The 20,369-nt window shown below is 36.5% G+C and overlaps 1 protein-coding gene across 1 annotated transcript in view; it reads right to left on the bottom strand.

Annotated features, from left to right (window-relative positions):
• Window positions 1-632: 632 nt before the first annotated feature.
• Window positions 633-20,369, bottom strand: part of LOC146425012 (uncharacterized) — a 40,940-nt gene continuing 21,203 nt past the window's right edge. Inside the window, exon 2 of the mRNA XM_085043460.1 lies at window positions 633-779. Coding sequence (XP_084899586.1) covers window positions 633-779 — 147 coding nt within the window. The remainder of the gene's footprint in view (window positions 780-20,369) is intronic.

Raw genomic sequence — 20,369 nt, 5'->3', positions numbered from 1 at the left:
AAAGGGATTTCATGAGGAATTATTATAATTTTATTCTCTCTGAACAGCTGCAAAAAAACCCCTCCAGTAGTTACATCAGTATTTATAATGGTGATGTTGCCTCAGTAAACCCTGTGCTGACAATCTCTGTCAGGCAGAAATGTTGTGTCAATGTGAGCTGATGGAGGAATGTGCTGATGGAGGAAAAGGAAACAGTTTGGGGACACAAGGTTGGGGCTGTCCCAAGGCCATAGTGACATGCACTCCAGCATGGCTGTAAGATGAACAGTTTCTCAGGGCTAGGGCAGATTTCTTGAATTGTGTACATCACATTTTTCACCTTTGTTGACTGCAGGTAGTAGCTTCTTCTCTCTTATAAGTAATGCATGCATGCATGCAATTTTAATCCGTCTATTAAAACTGCATTGTATGACACAAAAAGAGAAGCAATGCCTGGGAATATGTGCTAAGTAGGTTATAGTTTTATTAATTATCGGGGAGCTATGCAACAGTAATACTTCCTGCATATAAAGTCACATCTATGCTGCTTCCCTGAATAATAGCATGAAAATTAGTTGAGGGACAGCATTTCTGCAACAGTTTGTCTCGTTTCAAGCTCTTTTGCAGTACAAAAGTTTCAATCCTTAAGTATTTCAATTCTTAAGTGCAAAGCTTACTGCCCAGTTATGGAAGGCTGCCATGGCATAGAAATTGCCATAGAGGTTTGGACCAAAAGTAGATCCTAAAGTAGATCCATCTTCACAGCAGTCTTCAACTGTCAACTTCTTCATAGTCAGCATCTGTGACAGAAGTGTGAGAATATGTTCTGATTGCATCATTCCAGTCTTGCGAGCCAGAAATTACATCCTTGTATCTAATGTCTTTGCCAGACTATTTTAGCCACTTTGTGTATTTTATTTTACTTGTGTTTAGCCGCTATCAGCACCCTATACAGCTCTTGGGTAAGAAACTATTAGCCAAGACTCCAGTTCCTTCAGTCAGTCAAAGGAATAAGAGGTGTGGAGATCACAAAACGCTCACTGTTCCACTGGCAATTCAGCTCAACATTCCAGCTCCTTAGCATTCAGCCCACAGCTCTGCATCCCGTTGCAGCTCTGATCTCTCTAGAGCTAACACATTCTCATAGCCAAAGGGTTCACTCCCAAACTTCAGTTTAAGATGGGCTGATTAGAGAATGTACAATCTACTTTGCATTGCAAGGAGAGGTGCTGAAAGTTCCTTTGTTTAATCTAGGAAAACAAGGGCCTAGCAGAAAACATGTCCAGTTCCTACAAATGTAGCAGAAATACAAATGTCAGAGTGGGGCAGAGAGCTGTCTCAGCTACATGATGATGTGATTGAAGGATTAAGATAACATACAGATTAAGTGTAGTTTCTCTCTGATATGAATGTTAAAGAGAAAAAGATCACCATTCAGAAAGAAAACAGTTTTTAAGAAGCCTTTGGAATATCGACAAGGTTTGCTATGGGGGCTTTGATTTCATGGGCAGTTAGATCACAACTAGTTCTTAAACTGGTTTGTAAGACCTTTCCAGTGAATTCTCAGCTCCCTGAAGCCTCATCTGGAAATCAAACTGCCACATCACTTCATCAAGTAGTTCTTCCTTTGCTTTCCTCCACATGTGGTTTTGGCTGCGAAGTCCACCCCTTTCTTGGCGAGTCCCTTGCTGTGTTTTTGGCATGTGTAGCCATGTGCTATTCAACTGATAAAATGTCTGTGTATGTAGAACTTATTAAGTGTCTTTTTGTACAACTTGATGTCAGTGAATCATAAAAATTCTTCTTCTTTCTTGAAATTCAGAGAGGTTTGAAATCATAAATGAACTAAGGGAATTCCTCCTCCAAGAAGCCACTCCATCTGGGATGGTGAGTTGGAATGAAAATACGCATGACATAGGTGTAGAAATGCAAATAAACAGGTTTTCACACAGCACTTGGCAAACAACATCAATATTTTATTGCATGATCCCAATTTATGGGTTTTCCATATAGACTAAAGAATTGCAGCACAGTCCATCTTAATATGCTCCTTTCCTGAAGAAAATTCCCATGCAAACTCATGATTAAACTTCTGCATAGACTTACACCCCACAAAACATATTAAATATGTGAAAATCTTGGCCCTCTGTCAGAAGGCACGTATGACAACCAAAACAGGATTTTCTAACATATGCAATGGTTCTGTCATAAAAATGATGTTATTTTACCAGCTTTTGCTGATGTCATATAAGTGCAATCACTGCTAATAAAAGCAGGATTTGAAGAACAGACAAAAACCCCCCACAACTTGCAGTCATATATTAGTGCTACAACTTGCTTATAATTTCCCTTTTCCCTGAAAGTGTACAGATTTCTAGTAATTAGAACAGAAGCAAATTTTACAAGTAGTGCTGAAAGACATTTAATACTACCCAAATTCTTAAAAAGTTATGCTGTTCTACCATACAATAGAGATTTATAATCCAGAAGTCACTGAATGCAGCATCTAAAATCTAGCTCCACTCCTAACTGAAATAAAGTTATAAACCTGTCAAGCTCAGAAGCCATTTAAAAGCTTATACTGACAATTGTGTCCTCCTTTTGCTGAGAAGGAAGTAAAAGGATTCAGTCAGTGCAGGAAAATTAAACTATGGTGTGAAAAAAAATTACTCTGATACCCCTGAATTTCTCTCTTCAGATTGAGTTTATAGTTCTGCCAACTGTATATAGTATAGTACATAAACTGTATAGCTAGGGGTGGGGAGGAGGGAGAGAGAGAATTGCTCTTTTGGTCTTGAAGTAATACAGATGTATGTCTAGGGAGTATATACACTATATTCTAAAATACAAAACAGTGGAGAAGAGACAAGGGGAGGGAGGAAAAGAGAGTCCTTAGAGAGTGGTAGTTACAGTTTGTTCCAGATTAAATACTTTTTAAAATGAAATTATAGTTCTGACTAGTGACTCTATCCTATCCAAGGGCATTTTAAATTTCATTGCATGAGTATTTTTTAAGCTGTAGTTTACAGCCTTATTCATTTTTATGCAGCAAAATTCTGATTCATCACTGATCGAATGATAGTAACATTGGCCAGTTAGGACAAAATCTATCAACTATTATATATGTAAATTATGTCTATATAACAAAGGGGTTTCTATTTCAACACAAGTCAGTGTAATTTTGCCAATATAATGGATAATAAGTAATTATAACAGCTGATATGAAGGTTTTGAATACGTGCTATTTGATAAAACCAACAAACCATTATATTGGTTTTAAAAAAGCTTCATCTGTGTGGAAATATTTTTAGTATAAGAACACTATGGCCATAGCTGCTTACACCTTATGTTACTAGAGCAATTAAATGGTTAACTACATATTTGTTGTTCTCGACACAAAATATTCTGACAGAACAACTTTACCTTAAGGAGATACCTACTTTATATCTCCTTTATATTCTTGCTTCTCTTCAGCTGATAAATTTCTAATGCAGTGAGTGGTTTAAAAAACCACCAGAATGAAGATTTGCCAAGAAGTATCCAAAAGCTGGCAGAGCTGTTTCCCATAAATGCAGTAACCATCTATCTCTTATGTGTGTGTGTGTGTCTTTATATGTGTAATTCACATAGACTTTACAACAGTTTTCTGTTTTCTGTTTTCTTTTTTTTCCCCTGACAGTAAAAATATAAATTTAATCAGGTCATCAGCGGCAGATGATGTTTTCATAGGAAATTGTTAGCTAATATGTGATATACATTCTGTCAGTTACACAGATCCTTTTTTCTACCTGTTTTGTTCTTGAACTGAGCTACATATATATTAACTTTCTTCAATTTTCCTTATCTTCAGGGACTCAGCATAATCAAAAAGAAAGGTTTCAGAGTGCAATCCTCCCAGAAAACTCTACTGACTCCCTTTGTAACACTACCACAACAGTTTGGTAAAACAGATTTTATGCCGTGTAATGACTTTCTTGACTACTCTTAGAGAGTTCACTTTCTGAGTAACATGACAATAAAATCTTATAAAAGAAAGTCCCTCATATTTCCCATTTTAATGAACATTTATGAAAATGAAGAAATTTTACCTGTCATGCCATCAAACTAATTCTATATTCTGACATTTTGTCTGAGATTACTGCTTGCAAGTTGGCTCATAGCATGATTTGCTAGGTGGATAAAAGGATGGATAGTCACTGCATTGTCAATAAAGTCTTTTCTGTCACATTAAACTCCATCTGAAGTAACCCAAATATCTTCTGAGTATTTACTCTATAACTCAGGAACTGTTATTGTTACAATCACTTTATGTTTTATGACCTAATTGACTTATATTCTTGATGGGAAGGGAGGTTTTCAGCAGCTTCATTTTAGAATTGCCTCTGCTTACTCAGAAAATACAGGTTATGTGCAGATGGCCTAGTACCTGAAATCTTGCAGTGTGTTAGGATCTTACCATCTCTTCCTCGCTTTCCTTCCTGTTTTTTTCTCATCCAACAGGGAAGAAAATAAAACCACTTTTTCTCTCTGCAGTTTATGATTCTTGTATGGCTTTTTTCTGTTCACACAACAAATGTTTGAATGAGATTTGAAAAAGCTCTCTCATTAGGTCTTCTGAAGATCATTACATTTCTTTTGAAGCTCTGCTCATTCTGAGATACAAACTGGCTGCCAAAATTTCCTGATAGCTTGGTAGGTAAACAGAAGAAGGTTTTTAATGTAACTGTTCATGAGAAAGTGCTTTTTTGCTTGTGATTTTTAAAGCTTACTAAAGTAGCAGAGCTCCCCTCAACTGTAGGCTGCAGCTCCAGTTACAGTTCTAGAGCTATAAAGCTCTAGTTATTATTGTATTTTTACTTTCTAAACCCTCCTTGAAATTTTATTATTATAGTGTAAATACTTTTACAATTCTTTAAGCTACTTCTGCTTTATTTTTTTGTGTTTATTTCTCCTATATGTAAGCTTAGTTAAAAATGGAATTGTGACTTGGAAAGATACTCAGTTTTTGTTTCTAAAGACCAGTTTTAAACTACTATATTCTTGCCTAGAAGCATTTTAAAGGCAGAAGAAGAAAAACCATGGTCTGCTTGTGGTCTTGATGTTAAAATATTTTAGAAAAAAAAAAAGAGAGGGAAGGGGGAAAGGAGGGAAACAGGACTTTAGGCCAGGTGTTTTACTTGAGACTGACAACTGTTTTTAAAACACTGCTGACCCTTTAAGCCCGTATCCTAGCATAATACATGTTTATGTGATACATTGCAAATAGAAAAAGAGAAGATTCTCTAAATATTAGACTAAAATGGGAACTAACTTAGACAGAAATATTATAGCGAGATTTACCAAACAATGTCTGAAAAAATTACCGTAACTACTACAATGTCATGACAGAAGTGGAATAGTTTTATTTAGAGGGACATTTTTTCCATATGGACTTGAACTGAAGCTTACTGAACTCAATGGAAATACTCAAATTTTACAAAAAAGGCCCACACGAGCTGCCTTTAAGAACTGAAAGCATTCTAAATTAAATAGCTTTGGGTTTTTATTTTTGCTGTGAGACACATCTTGTCTTAACTTTCTCTATGTGCTGATCTAATTACCAAAATAGCATGATATGTGAGGATTTGAGACATTTTTAGAAGTTATCTCCATACTCAGTGACGAAAAATAACATCTAATTGCTTATAATGTGAAAAAGAAGATTTAAGTAAAAATTAAATGTCCGTGGAGTGAAAACAATGGTACTTCTGCATGAAGATTGATTTGCAAGAATGTGTTCATGTATAAAGGCTGAGGGTTAATTCTGACTTCAGTGAACTTAAATTTCAGTGCAGCTATGATGAAGAATGACCATTATTCAAAGAGGGCATTTACAGGGAAGTCTACTTTGGTATGGAGATTCTGTGTCATGGAAATGGCTCCGCTAACCCTCATGGGTTCAGTCCTGGAATGAAGGATGTTGGTTGTGGTTGTGATGATGACTTTGAAAGAAGCAGAATTTCATGCCCTCTGTGAGAGAGAGGACTGCTAATAGCAACAACCCTAAGAGGAGAACTATCCTTTGCAAATACTCCATTAATGCAACTTAATGGAAACATAAGAAATTGTTATGATTTTCTTCCTTCAAAACAGTATATATTCAGTCAGTAAAAATTTTACAATACTCAGCAAAATTGACTTCAGTGTTTTTTTCTCCAGAACTTTGCTCCTAAAATATACCATAAACAAACTGGGTCTCTGCTGAGGGAAAAAAATCCAAGCACATGATCAAGGCCAGAGAATAGTCATGCGAGTGAGAGAAATAGAATGAACAAAGAATTTCTGGCCTGTGTTTGCTGCATGTTCCACAGAAAAAGAGTTTGCCCACTGTACTGTGCACAACCAGCTGATCAAATTACTGACAGTTAATAATAATTAGTGGTTCAGTAATTCATTGCATATAAGCAAAAAGAAAAATTCTATTCATTTTTGCATATTTCTAACTATGATATTGTACGTGTACAGATACACACACATATGTATAGTATTTAAACATGCCATGCATGCTTTTCATAGGTCAATAAAGAATTCTTTTGTGTACCTACATGCACAAAGAGAAACTCCAGCATGATTCTTTTTGCCAAGCTTATACTGCTGTTGAAATTTTAGCTGTTACAGTTCCTAATTTTTCAAGTGTTCCGATTTGTAAGTTTGATGGTGCATAAACACATTTTTGCATTTGTGTTCCCATGTTTACATTTTAAGACTATGGATTACAAGAGGGGCAAGACAGGGGTTGCATTATTTCACTCACAGTCAGTACAGTTTGCATAGGTGGTCCAAAGGATGAAATGCTGTAGTTGTTCTGAGCTGATATATCAGGCCAGCAGGCATCGAGTGTAAGCAATGTTGTCACAAGCAGTATTGAAGAGAGTGAGATGGCTAGTGCTTGTGTCCCAAACACTGGAAAACAGAGGACTGATTGCATCTGGATCAACAGGTGGTACCTTTAGAACAAGTGCCATAACTGTTCTGCACACTTACTCTGTAGCCAGGTGACTTTGTGGAAGGAAAGCCAAAGCCAAATCAAAATGTGCACTTGGATACAGCGTAGATACTAAGATGGGTTTTTGAACCACAGTATTTATGCATGAATATATTCAAGATAACTGTCCCTGGGATGAGAGTGTCATTTGCTTCATCAGCTTCAGAAGCACCCTCACAGATGTTGAAAACACCTCACTTTGTCTCTGCAATGCAGCCCCTTAAATGCGAAGACAACCTTTGCCTTGCAAGGCAAACTGACAGAAAAGAAACAGATGGTCACTTATTCTGTAGTGCACCCCAGGTTACACAGGTACTGCAACCCACACAACACCTTCAGATCATGCAGCAGAAAGCTTGCAGATGCCCAGACCTGGTGAACAGACCCAGAGACTGGACTGTGTGTAGCAGGAAATCTGTCAGGTTCAAACACAGAGCCAAGTCCAGATCTACTGCCTTGAAATACATGTTAAGGCCATCCTCAGTAAGTAAGACAAACGAGGAAAGGTTTGGTTTTGCTCAAGTCAGCATTAAATCAGAGGAAATAAGTGAGTAAAAGATGCTTCCCAGAAATAAAACAAGTGTCAAAAAGAAAAATGGCTGTGCACACAAAAAAGTCTCAGGCATCACAACTGGCTTCCTCTTTGATTTCTCACTCCATCCCTTTTGGTAGTACTTCTGGTGAAGCCTAAGGGCTTTCATTCAACATATTCCAGAATTTATTTGCTCTGATGAATGACTACACATTTTCTAGGGTGCATTATGTCTTTTATAAAAGAAATAAATAAAAATATGTAACTGGAAGTCAGCCTGAAAACACAGAGATGAATTTCACTCTGAGTAGGAGGGCTTGCTCAAGTTTTAGCCCCCCACAGAGGATTTATGTAGCATTCCAGGTTCCCATTGTAGTGGATGAGTGACAGCAATTCCCCTTAGCATTCGTGTGACCAAAGTGCTTTATTGCAAAAGTCCAGGGTTTTTAAACTGCTAACTTGTTATGAGTTTACATTCTTGTGAAGCACAACATGTTAAACCAACCAGCATAAGCCACGATAGGCGCAACAACCATCACCACAGTGTGAGCTCTCTTTGGTTCTAATAATTGTTTTACAGTCCTGTACCTTGTTTTTCACTTCTAGGCTAGCTGAGTCACTCCCAGAATGCTTTCTGGTTAGCCAAAGAAACAGGAGTGAGCAAGAGTTTTACAAGGGTAACAAAACCCTCATTCTGTAAGGCTTTTCTTATCCACAGCAGATTCATACTGTGACCATGGGATCATCTCTGTGAGAGTGGTCTTCAGTTTCTAGCAGTAGGACCACATGCTTGCCCCAAAGGGACAAAGGATGCATATTTGTACAAATCAGGCCATAAGTGAAGCAGAAAGGGGCAAGTATTTCTCCCACTGGCTTGTTCAATAGTGGGAAAATGGTGAGGGAAAAAGAGACATTAGCCCTATTCCTCTCCTGCTATTGTTGCTCTATTTTCCCCTGTGCAACTCCTCTTTCTCAGAATTGTGTATATTTAAATTACTCAAGATTTATGTGGGAGAACTGGATTTAACTATAATTCTTTGTCAATCTACTGAGGAACCTGACAGCAAAACATATTTTAAGATTACTATAGCTTGTGTGACTGGATAGTTATGTATTTTAAATAATTTATTATTTGAGAGGGAGGCAATACATGAAAACTTTTAATGAACTCTGGTAATTTTGTGTTAGAATCATACAAAAAGTAAAAAACTGGTTTTCTCCTTTTCACACAATTTACCCCTTTACAATCAAGAGTTAACTAAAGGCCTATCCTTTTTCCTTTTAAGACCAGCTTTTCAATGTAATTTGCTTTCTAAATATAGAGGTTTGATAATTCTTTAATTGTATATTGTATACAATTACTGTTAAAATGTAAGCAAATGCAATATACAATGCCCAATTTTTTTTACAAAAATTTTGCAATATTTTCAGATGTACTGTTTTGGGTCACTCCAAAATTACCAGAAACTCTCATTTCTGTTGTGCTTTGTCAAAAACAGAAGTGTAGGATTTTAATATCTTATCACACATGTTCACTTCCAGATTTTCATTGTGCTTACGTACCTAAATATGAAAGTAGGCTTTTTCCCTTTCCTCTCCTAGCTGTCTAGTTACAACACCTCTGTCATCATCATGGAGACCTTAGCAAAAACGACCTAGAGAAAGTTAATAGAATTTTCCTTCTTGTAAAGTCATCTTCCCGTTCGTATAGCCAGCTGTGATATTCTGTCAGACACACAAAGCAATTCTAATAGAGAGCTGACAGCTCAAGATGTTCCCCTTCACCACCACATTTTTGAAATTTAAAAACAGAGTTAAGTTTTTAATTGAAGAATAACAGTTTATTCCATCTAATAAGTCACCCAGGGGTCCCTTCTGGTATTTCAGGGATGAACAAGCTGGGAAATATTAAGAAAAAAATTTATTACTCTTCAGGCCATCTGACCCCCACTCCATTGCATTTCCAATTCTGGTTGTTTTGAATTTTAATTAGAAACAAATAATTTCATAGGAATAGAAATTATTTCCATGTAAAACAATGCTGACTCTGATGTCCAGTGAAAGTCCAAGTTCAGTTGTTCTGTAAAAATTTCATCATAATTTCCATGTTTTGTACTGAAATATTCCTGCTTCTCTACAATGTTTTGTAGAATGGACATTAAAAATAGACTAATATTCCCAGATTATGTTGATGCAGTGTGTGTAAATACTTTATATCTGATATAAATACTTTATATCTGCAGCAAAGACTTTTATCAGTGGAGATGTTATTTTTCTCGTAGAGAATTGCAGTATTGTCACTGAATTTAGTGGAGATCCTGATACATTTTATGGGAACAGCAAGAAGCTGAAGAGAACAGAGAGATCATAACACCTCAAGAGACCAGAACTGGACAGAAAATGTAAAATGTTTGCAAAAGAGAAAATTTACTGGTATAAGAATTCAGTCCTTAAATTCTTGTCTACATTGTCCTTCCTGTTCCTTTAGTGATTCATGGTGGTAAATGTAGAATGCAGAAATAAATCTGCTGGACTAAGAAACAAAATAACTTTATCAGGTCCATCTATTTCTGCAAGAATGGATTTTAAAATATGTCATATATACTGCATAACTTTTATATGCACCACTAAAGAACGTGTGTTTTCTTACTACTGCATAATTTGTCAGACTTTCTTATTTGTAGACTGTACCACATAATCTTTGCTACTTTGGGGTGGATATACTGAAAACGGAAAGGGGATGTAAGTAAGCATATTTTATATTACTTTCAAAATCTATTGTGCAACATTTTTTGTAGGCCTCGGTTTTTACTTGTAACAAGTAAGTCATACTACCTCTTATTGATCAGCTAACCTTAAAGTGGACTTCATTAATAAAACTTCTCTGCACTTATCCAAGTACATATCCAAATGTATTTTAGCCTCTTGGTCCCTCTAGATTTTACGATAATGGGCAAAGGAGAAAGCATTAGGCATATCTTGCCCAAACAATCAATAATCTATTGCATATGTATAGATTGAGGAAAAAGAGGTACATGGAAGCATCATACATAAAATATGATACTGGGGATGGGAAAAAAAAAGAAGGCTCTTTTGTTTTTGTTACTGAAACACGCACTGGTTTTTTATTTCTTATTAATGCACAGTTTGCTTCAATTCTACTTCATTCTTTATTGTATGGATGATATAGAAAGGCTAGTATTTTGTAGCAGATTTCCACTGTGGCTCTTCTAGTACATATTCAGGCCTGAGTTACCACTGGAGGAAAAAAAAAGAATGAGCTTTCTTAGGATGGCAATGATCAAAATAATAAATCTAGGAAAGTAACAGATTTGAAATAAAAATGTAACACCTGCCAGGCAGCTTACTCACAGTATAAACAAGGATTAACACCAGCAGTGGTGCAGCAAATACTGGTCTTAGCACACATACGTTTAAACATCACAACCTGAGTACAAGAAAAATTACTTCACACACTGGCTATTTCAAATTGCTTTTAGATTCAATGACTACTCCTAGAAAAACAACTGTATTTGATACAGAGGCAGTGAACACTTTCAGTCCCAAAGGCAAATAAGCTAGAAAAGGAGTTCTTCTAGTTTCTCCTTGGTTTTAATAAAGAGCATAGTTCTAGACAAAGAGAAATACAAACCCCAGACCTTTATTTAGAACAAAGTGTTTAATCAGTTGTCCCCATGTAAGCAGGTCCCACAGATTTGCCTGAAACAATTGTTATTTTTCTCAATGGGATTTATTCTTCCCTAGAAGGAATAGATTACCAATAAACATTTTAAAAATCAGCTGAAGCTCAATAGCTTGTGATCAAGGATCAGTTGTGACTTGAGGAGTAGATGGTCTCATTGCTGAGTTAGAGCCCAGGCTGCAGGCATATGGCAACAGATGATCACCATTAGGGGCGTTAATATAAGGTTAATTGTTCAGGTCAGGCCTCTGCTGGCAGGCGCTGGCTACATACAGCTGTGTATACCATTATCAGCTGAACAGGAGCTGACTGAAACAGTGTGTATTCTCTGCTCTGACTACCTGTCCTCCCTAGCACAGAAGGAAAACAAACTGATGAATGATTATTGCATTTGAAAGCACTAAAGCAAAAACCTTTTGGTATTTGTATCCACAACTGGGAAGTAAAAAACCCATTTTTTTTGCCTTTTGACAACTTAGTTTTTAATCCATGGTAAGGGTTCTCAAGACATCATTCCCATAACTTCTGTCTCTTTCTGGACTGAGAGCAATAAGTAGTACCATTTGGGTTACCTTTTCCCTCTTCTCCCGCTGGTGAGCAAGTGGGATGGAAAAGCATCTTCTGGGCAGATGGATTTGCTGATGACCAAATGATCCCTTTGCACTGAGGAGTGATGAAACAGCTTTAACCCTCCCTTACAGAGAGAAAACTGGATTGCAGAAGGGGATTTAAGGGACAGTATTCAAGTACTAAGTGACTGAATAGCCCTATTAAAGAAAGGTAAAGGCAGTCATTCAGCTGATTACAATATTTAAGCAAAGAACCCAGATTCATACCATTCTTCACATTAGGGCTGTTTAATATTACTATTACTATTGTTATTGCTGGTTTTATTATTATTTTTATTATTATTGTTATTTACCATTATCATTATTATCATTATTCACATAATTATCATTACTCACAGCTTTCAGGTGTGTTGATAGAGCTGTTGGCTATTCCAAACACATTCACAAGTTGCTTTCCTTCCCATATCTCTGGAACACTCATGAGGGCATAAATGAACAAAGGAGCAGAATAATCACCTTTAATATTGCAAGGTCCCCAGAATGGCTGGTCCAAAATGATTCCTATCCTGAACATGTTTCCTGAAAGGAAGCATGGAGAGAGGAGACTGCAGTACTCAGGATAAAATTTGTTTGACATCATCAGTGAATGTAAGAAAGATAAGGTAGAAGCACAGAAATCACAGTAAAGTTTTTCAAAAATTGTGGAAAATTAAGAATATTCTTCACTGCATAGGTAGAAAAGTACTCAGCCTCAAGAGTAAGTAGAATATTTTACTCCAGCTCAAAGAGAATGCAAGTTGAAAAAGTCATGTTAGAACAAGAAAAGTAAACACAGATAATAATTAACAATGCTTCCTTTTCCTGAAAAAAAGTCTTTGGGTTAAGTTAATTTTATTATTAATTTATCAAAGTCAATAGAGTTTCATCAAGATGTATTCTGGCTTGTTAGAATCATGCACACAGAGTGAATGCTACCTTTTTTTGCAGGAATAAAGATGTTTTGAAACCTGCTCACATAGCTCCTGCATTCAAAGTCTATGTTTGTAACATGCTGAGAGTTCTTTGGTTCAGATTATATGTTATAGTTTAAAGATTTTAAATTTTCAGCGAGATAGAAATGTATTTATTTACTCAGTATGGTATGACAGGTACACTTCAGTTGTGGACTCAACTTCATGTATATATAGTCAGACCATTCCAGAAAAGAGATTAGGTTTAAGGGTAAAATAACTGTGAAACTTTATTTTTCTTTATTTTCAAATATTTTTGTCCCAAACATTAGCCTCTTTATGTCTACCTCTTTATAACATCTTTGATCTCTCCATGGTGTAGACAGAGTACTGACTTTTTTTGCTCCATGCAAATCTGAGTAGTGTTACTAAACATTTTAGTCATGCTTACATAAAATCTCCCAGAAAGCCTAACCTGAGCCCCTTGAGTCCAGGTGATGCCTCTTCTCCCTGACCTCTTCCACCAAACAAAGAAGGGGGAGGGATTCCTTAAAGGAGTAATAGCCACTTTCTCTGGGCCTAACAAGGAAACATACCTGGTGTTTTAGGCAATGAAATATGCACTGGCAACAAAGTCTAAGTGGGGGGGGAAAAGTGGGGAGAACTTTTTAAAAAGCTGTTGCACATGCACATACAAATACTGTGTGCAGTAATGGAAATTGAGCGTCATCCAGTGAGGAGACATTTATTAGGATATGGATGAAAATGAAACCCTCTAATGGGAATAAAACAAACAGAAAAAGAAGTAGGAGAGAGGGACAGTAATAACAAGATGAATGTCCAATTTCACACCTTCAGCAACAACTCATTTGTTGTTAGGTGAATGATTTAAGTGATTTCAGTAAACCCTTGAAGACACCATTGTCGACTGACAATTTGCTAAAGGTACCACAGAAGTCCGAGGAGTTAAAGAGCTCCAAAACTAACAAAATCCATCAAATCCCCCAAGGAGCATAATATTGTTCTTCTGTGTAAACAGTCCTCTTATTCCTTAGGTTATGGGCCAGGTTATAACTCTCATTAAGTCAATCATCATCAGCTAAGCTTGACCAGCAAGTAAAAAGGAGAAGGCAATATGCCATTATGTAGGCATTAGTCTAGAGTGAACTATTATCTTCAACACCCTGTAGCTCAAAACATAACTACTTAGATTGCTCAGATAATAACTGTGGCCAGCCAGCCATTTGCAGTTACTATAGCTGCTGGCTTCAGAAGGCAGATAAATATATTAAATCTCTATTAGAGCATTCCTTTATAAAGTGCACTCAGCTGCAATACCCTGTCTTTTCTCTTAACACCTCTAAAGAGATACATGAATGCCAGACTGTGCTGTGGCATGGATGGTATTGTCATTTCATTATTTGCAGTTGGACCATAATGGTATGTAATTTATATCCACTACCGAAAAAAGAATACAAATAAAGATAATCAGTAAATGCATAGGAATCACACAGCTTGTAGAACTGCTGTTGAGGGTAATTGTATATTTCATTGCTCTCTAACACCCCGGGATGTTTAGTATGGTGTCTTCTGCAGGGTGACCTCACCTTATTTAGTAAAACTAATTTCAACTGGACAGAAGCACAAGGCTACATTCACCCAGAAATGGAACATATGACATTCACATCTGTAGTACTTCAGGGCAGTTCAGTCTTATAATATCAGAAATGCATGTGTTTTGCTTATCCAAGTGTCTACAAAAGAGTTAATAACTGCTTTCTTTAAAGCAAACTGTTTTTCTTGAGGCAAGCAGAAGTGAACAGCTATTTTGCATAAAATTGCTGAGATTTATACTTTCAAAAATCAGTTTTGTTTCTGATACCAATGCATAGAAAACCTCCCCTTCTTTGTTCACTCAGATACTCTTTTGTTAGATAAAATACATATTAATCTCATTTAATTCCCCAAAACCGAAACTCAGATACAAATATTTATTTGGCTTCACCCTCATGAAGATAACTCATTCTAAGTGAAAGTTGCATTTGAAAATACCTTTTACAGGGGATTTCTCCTTGCTTAATGAAATATTTATACCTCAAAATGTAGTGTCAACTGCTTTTGTTCGTGTCTTTTCTTTTTCTTGTATGATTTTTGATCTCCAACGAGGAAATAATATATCCAGGTAGATTGTTTTTCATAACTTCCTTCCCAGATGAAAGGAGATAACAGGAAATATAGAAGCAGCAAAATCCCAATTCATTCCGTTTGAAGGAATTGTTTTCTCATAGTAAAATTCCCCACGGCTCACTATTCTCTTTTACACATTATCTTATTTTCCTAAAAGAAATAAAACCAGAGAAGGATGAATTAATCTAGTTTGAAAGAATAGATATGAAGACTCAAATTATTGGGTGGCTCTGCAATTTACAAAGACTGGCACCATGACATTAAAGCGATGGGTACTTGAGATACGTAGGCAGACAGCTAGAGAGAGACAGGATTAGAGAGAAGCAGTTCAAACCATTCTTGCTAGATTTATTTCTTCTGGCAAAACCAATGCTTCTGGTGCTGAGTCGTTATAAGCAGGCAGCAGGTGGGCACAGCTTGACTTTCCAGATCAGTCAGATTAAGAACATAATATTTTCTACACAGTTAATGTTGAGATGATGTTAATTACTTAGCAGATCCTAAATCCCACAACTGATTTTTTGTCATTCTGACAGAAAAAAGGAATAACATGTCCAGTGTAGAAGAGCTGGCAGGAAGCTATCTGGCAAGTTCTCAAGACAGTATGCAAGGAAATTTAGATCAAGATTTGCAGACCTGGAGTTCAAACCTAACACTGCTCAGTGGTCTGACATTCAGAAATACCGCAGAGCTCTCCTAGCTGCACCTCTGTTGCTTTGGATGTGCATTGTTTATAGAAATCAGAGCACTAATTTTGGATCTCAGAAGAAAGGAGAGTTTGGAAATACTTAACACTAATGATGGAGTAACCAACTCCTACATGTGGCAATGGTCTACAAGAAGTGCAATTCAGTTAGCTGAATCAAGCTGATAGAAACTAAATTGGCACCTTCCTTTGCATTACTTCCAGGCCAAATGTTGCCTTAATATATGTTTCTGAATCTAGTTGTTCCGGAACATTCAGCACTCAAAGACTGGTAATAATATACAGTCCTCCCCTTCACCATGTACTTCGGTATTAACTTATCATTAAGTAAAAAAACCTGCTGGTTTGGTTGTATTGCAGTCAAGCACCAAACTCTCTAAAAAATTAAATCCCAAGTAAAGCAATGACAAATGAGAAAAAAAATGGGGGAAAACTATTACATCGATTACCAACAAAAAATGATGTAATAGTTTTCTACTATTTTTCTGTATATGTGAAAGCTCTAACTGCAGCGCCTGATATGAGTAGGTATTCCAAGATTTTCTGAATCATATTCTCACATTAAAATGTAAGCGGCCCATAGCTTGTGACAAACAACATGCCTGTTCGTGCCCAGCCCAGCAGCTTTCCTGATAGGTTAATAGACATGAGAAAAATGTTCAGGTTGAGACTTTTAGTTGTTTTGGAAGTGGTTTTAGACTGTCAGTCTGTGATGATACCCTGTCTAGCCTTTGAGTGTTTCTGGTATTAAAGCAAATGAGAAAAATATACCCAAAAATGTTAGGGTGGATATATTCAGGGAATAAGCTGGTTTGTACTCTGAGAGTACTACAGCACTTCATGAGCATTGCTTGCAAAACTCTATGAATAGAGGGCAATATAAGGTCAATTCATGATCCAAAACAAAATAGCTTCAAGTCTTCAACAGAACTACCTCATAGCAGAACTATACTGAGCCTCGATAACAGAGGGTTAACCAGCAGAAATTATTGTATTGCAAGCCTTGCAAATTTTGTTGAAATTTCTGCCCTCTTTTCTGGGCTTACATTAATACATTAGTCTCAGTGTTTATTGCTGTTAATAAGCATGAATTCCCACACTTGTAGGAAGGTTAGAGAAAAGCTTGAAAATGTAACCCAAGTACATTCTACTAATTTAGAAAGTTTAAAAAATGAACAAAGGTAACCAAAAGATAACATTTTTGAACATCTCATGGTTTCAAGAGCCTTACTGAGTTTTAGATCCTTGAGGATAGCAACATTAGCATAATAATTTTTTACAATGTACTACATGTCAAAATACTTCCAGACAGGAAAAGCAATTTTAAACACTTTAAAATAATTATTTTTATCATACCAATATAATTCAGTAACCAGATGAAGTAGGATCTCAAATAATACTATATGGAAAAATAGTATTTCTTGAGCAACTAAGTAGTTCTTCCATTTTACCTATTAAAAAGATATGATGTCTAACAGAAAATGTAATACAAATAATTAAATAAACATCCATAACAGGAAACCAAGATGCTCTCATTGGAAGTGAGGGAAATTGTTTTGCCATCTCCAAAAACATTCCTTAAAATTAGTTATATTTCATGTACTCATAAGCTTGAAACTGGAAGGTAAGGAGGGCAGAAATATGTGTGGGAAAAAAATTGTAGAGAGGTTATTCCACAGCATCCAAGAGAAGTTAAATAAGAGCAGACCTGAAAGGAGAAAAAGGTCTTCAACCTGAGTTTCCCTCATTACAGCTAAATGCTCTGATCACCAGCTATGTTTACCTGTGGCAGAAAAGGTCAAGGATTTTTTATATAATTGAACAGAGACATTGGGCCAGAAAGTTAGAGGAGGTGATTCATTGGTCCAATGATTGGGACATTCAGCTTGGGTATAGACGACCTAGTTTGTGTTATGACTCAGGCAGTCAATGCAGCCACTGAAGCTGTAGCTTCAAATGAGGCACATGAGGCAGAGGATAGAAAAGGCTTCTGGATGCCTCAGGAGGTGAGCAGCATTCACCACAGCAACCTGAGCAAGCCAAGGCTGAACAGACAACAGTGGAATGACTCAGACATAGTGCTTGGACCTGTGTGACCAAGGCTTAAATAATCGTTTTGAATCTGAAGTTACCAGGGAGAGTTACCCATTTTCTTAGAGGTGTAATTTCCCCCCAGGTAACTATAGTGTGTCGTTAGTGGTGTTACTTCTGCCATAAAGAATGTCTGAATCTGTACCACAAAAAGCTTAGATTTTAATGACTTCATATTTTCATACTTTGATAGAACACTCTTTTCAGGGTTTAATGCAAGAAGTTCCATTAAAATCAGAAGTTTCTGGAAGTTATAAGGAAGATATCAAACTTTGATGCAGGATTTAATTGTGTTTTTTTAATTGTTGAACTAAAAATGATTTTTAAAAATCATGAATTTTTGAAAAGAGGTAAAAACCCCTGTCTGTTGCCCGAATGGAGAGGGTTTTTGTATGTAAGTTTAAGGCTAAATACAAGCATCCTAGAAAGACAGAAGCACAAAAAATAATCATACCACCTAATCAAAAAAAGTGCCTGTGCAAGCGCATCCAGACTATAATGACAGTATGCATTTTGAGGCTAATCATGGAAATATCCAGATTGTATTACTGTCAAAGTCAATAGTGCAGCTGTGGATAGATCTAAACATAATATAACACAACAATCCAATAGACTTTTAAAAATTAATAAAGCCATAGCTATGAGATGCTGCTATCTTATTACTCCAGATCTCTTAAAACTACATTATGGCATAAAAATTGGATAAACTAAGAAATGTTCCTATAGTTAGTCCATTTTCCCTGTTGTAAGCCTCTTCCTAATCACTAACGCAAAAATTCAGGATGATGAGTGGTTTCTTGCAGTGGACAAATGCAGGAAAAAAGCAAGAAGGAAGTATTTTTGTTGAAAGCATCACCTTTTTGTTAGTTTCAGGAGAAAAAAAAGGAAATAAAACATACAGACAAATACAAAGTGTAATATATGTGTATCCATATGTGTGTGTGTATATATACCCATGTTGAATTCTTTAGTGACAGAAAACAGAGCCAGACACTGAGATGCTCAGAAGAGCACTGGAGAGTTGGAGCTCAGAGCAGCTGGATTCATGTGGTGATGCCAGAGCAACTGAGCAGTCAAGCAAGAACTAGTGGTCATTGAAATCAAACCCCAGCCTTTAACAATACAATTACTGACCACGGGGAAGACCTCTCCTTTCCTTGCCTGGACAGGGCCTTTATTGATAGTAACTTGGATGAGAACATTAATCTGTTTATTTATAGGCTTGGGAACCAGCAAGTAGAACAATGAGTTGGGTCAGAGAGCGTGAATCTGTCTGTCTAATCTTGTAAACATTTACTACTACTGGAGGATATCTATGGTATTATTATTGATGAAACACAGTGAAGGTTTATGCATTCAAATAATATGATGACAAGCACAGTCACAATTCCTGTGCTACCTCCTGCTGCTTAGAAAAATATTTAGCATAGACGTGTCTTGGGATCTTCACCCACCTCTAGGGTTCTTTCACCTCACAGTATGTTTTCTGCCTCTAGCTCTGATGCTTCCCTCATTTTTTCTCATGCAAATGGAAAAGAAAGATAATTGCAGTGTTAATTACAGCTTTGTAGATTAATGGCAAAATAACAAAGCATGGAGCAATAGCGATAAAATCTTTGTAAGAGAGTTGAAAGCAAGCCAGAATGATTTAAAAGGGGATGCTTCATTTCTCGTGGTCTAGAGGTTCTTTCATTCTCCTTAGAAAAAGGAACCCAAAATCAATTCTAAGGACAACTTTTATGTTTCATTCAGTGGTTATTTGATGGAAAATATATAAATGGCTGATGGAGTATAGGCTAACACCAAGTTTTCCTTAGCTATTACAGTGGAATTGTGTTCACATACAGGTTTTCACAACTCAGATAAATGTTTTGCTCATGTATTTGTTTTTTTTCTTTCTTTGTCTAAAATTAGAGAAGAACATTTTCCCCAGAAGAGGCAGAAAATTCCTTTATTCTCTATCATTATGACCTGCAGTTATAGTGGTGATTTTTTCTGGAGATTGAAGATATAAACTTGAATTTCCTGAGACAGAGGAAATAACGGAATACAGGTCTCCCCAGTCAATGCTTTATCCATGGAACTATTGTAACAATGAGTAGGAATGATTTCCTCTTGCAGTGCAACTTAGAGGGAACATCACAGACAGCCTTGTATTTTTTAGAGACCCAAGTGATGGAGAAGTTTGCATCACAGACTGAGCCACTCTAAGCCCCCATGTTCTCAAGGAAAGAGCAAAGTTGTTCACCAGTTCTGATGAAACATAGCAAAAATAAGAAGTAAACTTTTACTATGAAACATAGCAAAATTAAGAAGTGTTGTTGCTTTGACTGGTGTAATCTAATGCTGTATGATACAGAAGCCATAAAGAGCTATATGCAATATTAGATGTAACTGTTGGCAGACACCATGCAGCCATTTTTTACTTAAGTTCTGAGTTAGAAATTTAAATATGCCAGAAAACTACCATGAATAATAGTTCATCATGATAAATGCCATCATAATGCTACAAAGCAATGTTTGAAGAGATGGATGCCAAAAGGCAGAAGTTAGAAACTGGGTAGTGCTGCGTACTGCTATAAGACCTTTCTGAGCAGCTCTTCGATGACTGCTGGGCTGTTTTGATCA

The sequence above is a fragment of the Lichenostomus cassidix genome, chromosome Z (genome assembly GCF_008360975.1).
Source record: "Lichenostomus cassidix isolate B80296 chromosome Z, HeHo_3.0, whole genome shotgun sequence".
Lineage (NCBI taxonomy): Eukaryota > Metazoa > Chordata > Aves > Passeriformes > Meliphagidae > Lichenostomus > Lichenostomus cassidix.
This window is presented reverse-complemented; position numbering and strand designations above follow the sequence as displayed.